The following is a 2,694-nucleotide window of genomic DNA, read 5'->3' on the forward strand; positions in this document are numbered from 1 at the left end:
ACCACACGTCATGCCTGACGTAATAACATCGGTGCCTCCGATCGCTCATCGGAGCTTCCGATCCTGTTCGGAGCTTCCGATCGTGCCTTTGGAGCTTCCGATCCGTCCGATACCTAATTCAATTAATTAGCATTAATCCTTTAATTACTCAATTAGGGCACGGGCTACTACACCACTGCATAGTCACTAGCATCGCACATAAGCTCAAAGGGCTCCTTCCATTCCGACACAATCATGACGGGTGCTGTGGTCAACGCCGTCTTGATCTTTTCAAAGTCCTGCAAACAATCATCATCAAAAATGAATGTAGAATATTTTTCAAGTAAATTACACAGGGGTTTTGTGATTTTAGAAAAATCTTTGATGAAACGGCGATAAAACCCTGCATGGCCTAAAAAACTTCTGATGCCCTTGATATTTTTCGGAGGTGAAAGCTTCTCAATTGCAACCACTTTGACTCAATCTACCTCTAATCCATTGGATGACACTTTATGTCCAATAACAATGCCCTCTTGAACCATAAAGTGAAATTTTTCCCAATTTAGAACTAAATTCTTTTCCTGGCACCTCTGCAAAACAAGAGACAGATTATGCAAGCAATGATCAAAAGAGGAACCAAATACTGAAAATTCATCCATAAAAACTTCCATCACGTACTCCACCATATCTGAAAAAATCTCCATCATACACCGCTGAAAAGTTTCAGGTGCATTACACAGTCCAAACGGCATTCTCCTGAAAGCAAACGTGCCATAGGGACACGTAAAAGTAGTCTTCTCCTGATCCTCCAGTGCGATAGCAATTTGATTATAACCTGAATACCCATCTAAGAAGTAGTAATAGCAATAAACAACAAGTCTATCAAGCATTTGATCAATGAAAGGAAGTGGAAAATGATCCTTACGAGTTGCTTTATTTAACTTCCTATAATCTATACAAACTCGCCAGCCAGTTGCTGTACGTGTGGAGATTAACTCATTATTTTCATTTTTGACCACAGTAATCCCACCCTTCTTAGGCACCACTTGAACTGGAGATACCCAACTACTGTCAAAAATAGCATAAATCACTCCCGCGTTCAACAACTTTAAAACCTCTTTCTTAACTACTTCTTTAATAGCGGGATTCAACCGCCTCTGATGATCAACATAAGGAGTATACGACTCTTCCATCAAAATTTTATGCATGCAAATTGTTGGACTTATACCCTTAATGTCAGAAATTGACCATCCTAAAGCAGTTTTAAAATTTCTCAGAACTTTCAACAACTTATATTTTTCTACAGCAGACAAATGAGCAAATATAATAACAGGACAAGTAGAATTTTCACCAAGGAATTCATAACATAAGTGCGCAGGAAATTCTTTCAAATCATGAGTTTCAGTGGATACCTCTGGTGAACTATTTTCCAAAGCTTCAGATTCCTTAATACTCACCATTTTTTCTTTCGGAGTGCTGTCAAGGAATGCTTTTTGTTCATGTAACTCTCAATCCTCTTCCTTATCAAGCACCTCATCTGCCACCAAAAACCTTTCTAGTGGATCAGTAATTCCTGCACATAAAAAAAATTATGAGAATCAACAATTTCAATACTTTTACATGTACTTATCTCGTTTGGTCCTCTCATGGTGTGATAGATATTGAAAATAACCGCTTCACCACCAACTCAAAGTGTGAGTTCTCCTTTGTGGACATCAATCAATGCACGTGCAGTAGCTAGAAAAGGTCTCCCAAAAATAAAAGGAGTTTCTTCATCTTCATCCATGTCTAAATTCACGAAGTCTGCTGGAAATATGAACTTATCAACCTTCACCAAAACATCCTCCACAATACCACGAGGGTATGTGATACTCCTATCAGCCAGCTGTATATGATGGTGGTCGCCCTGACTTTTCCAAGCTCCAAGTCCTGTATACAGAAAAAGGCATCAGATTAATACTTGCTCCTAAATCACATACAACTCTATTTACCTTAGAACCACAAATAAAATAAGGGATAGTAAAACACCATGGATCCTTAAGCTTTTGTGGCAACTTTTCTGCAGGATTGCACTACATTCTTCGGTCAGATTCACCACTTCATTGTCTCGCAATCTCTTCTTCTTGGACATTACATCTTTGATGAATTTTGCATAGTTAAGCATTGTTCCAAGGCATCTGCAAACGAAATATTGATGTGTATCTTTTTGAAGATGTCTAGAAACTTGGAAAATTTCTCATCAAGTGCCTTCTTCTTAAACCGCTGTGGGTATGGAAGCTGTGGCTTGTACATCGGTTTAGATTCAGATTCCTTCTTGGGCTCTTCAACCACAATTTCTTCAGCCATTGGTTCTTCAATTTCCTTGGCTTTTCTCTGCTTTGTAGCTTCTAACTTCTTCCCACTTCTTCCACTGATTTGCATTGTTCTTTTGGATTCACTTCAGTATTACTCGGAAACTGTCCTCGATTTTGATCCTTCAATGCATGTGCAAGCTGCCCAATTTGTGTTTCCATAGATTTCATCATGGCTCCCAAACTGCACATGTGTGAAAAATACTCGTAAGCGTACGAGTGTCAAGTTTTAATATAGTCATAAAGAGAGTGTTGATCCCACAAGGAGAAATTTGAAAATATTCAATATTGTAATTAAAATAGTCTTAATTTTATTTAGAAAATTAAACTTTAAAGGTTTTGATGACAAATTAAATAAATAAAG

At 38.0% G+C, this 2,694-nt stretch overlaps 1 protein-coding gene across 1 annotated transcript; it reads right to left on the bottom strand.

Moving 5' to 3' along the window:
• Window positions 1-1,487: 1,487 nt before the first annotated feature.
• LOC140888110 (uncharacterized) lies at window positions 1,488-2,400 on the bottom strand. The gene is made up of 4 exons (XM_073295792.1): window positions 2,204-2,400; window positions 2,035-2,156; window positions 1,708-1,908; window positions 1,488-1,552 (listed from the first exon to the last, which is right to left on the bottom strand). The coding sequence occupies exons 1-4, from the start codon at window positions 2,398-2,400 to the stop codon at window positions 1,488-1,490; spliced, it is 585 nt and encodes a 194-aa protein (XP_073151893.1).
• Between the last annotated feature and the right edge of the window lie 294 nt (window positions 2,401-2,694).

Source organism: Henckelia pumila, chromosome 3 (genome assembly GCF_033568475.1).
Source record: "Henckelia pumila isolate YLH828 chromosome 3, ASM3356847v2, whole genome shotgun sequence".
NCBI classification, from domain to species: Eukaryota; Viridiplantae; Streptophyta; class Magnoliopsida; order Lamiales; family Gesneriaceae; genus Henckelia; species Henckelia pumila.

Coding starts and splice junctions, on each gene's coding strand:
- LOC140888110 (XM_073295792.1), bottom strand. CDS start 2,400: ATGCAAATCAGTGGAAGAAGTGGGAAGAAGTTAGAAGCTACAAAGCAG. Junction 1,909..2,034: donor TAGTGCAATCCTGCAGAAAA/GTTGCCACAAAA, acceptor TTCTGTATACAG/GACTTGGAGCTTGGAAAAGT. Junction 1,553..1,707: donor ACCTTTTCTAGCTACTGCAC/GTGCATTGATTG, acceptor TTTTATGTGCAG/GAATTACTGATCCACTAGAA.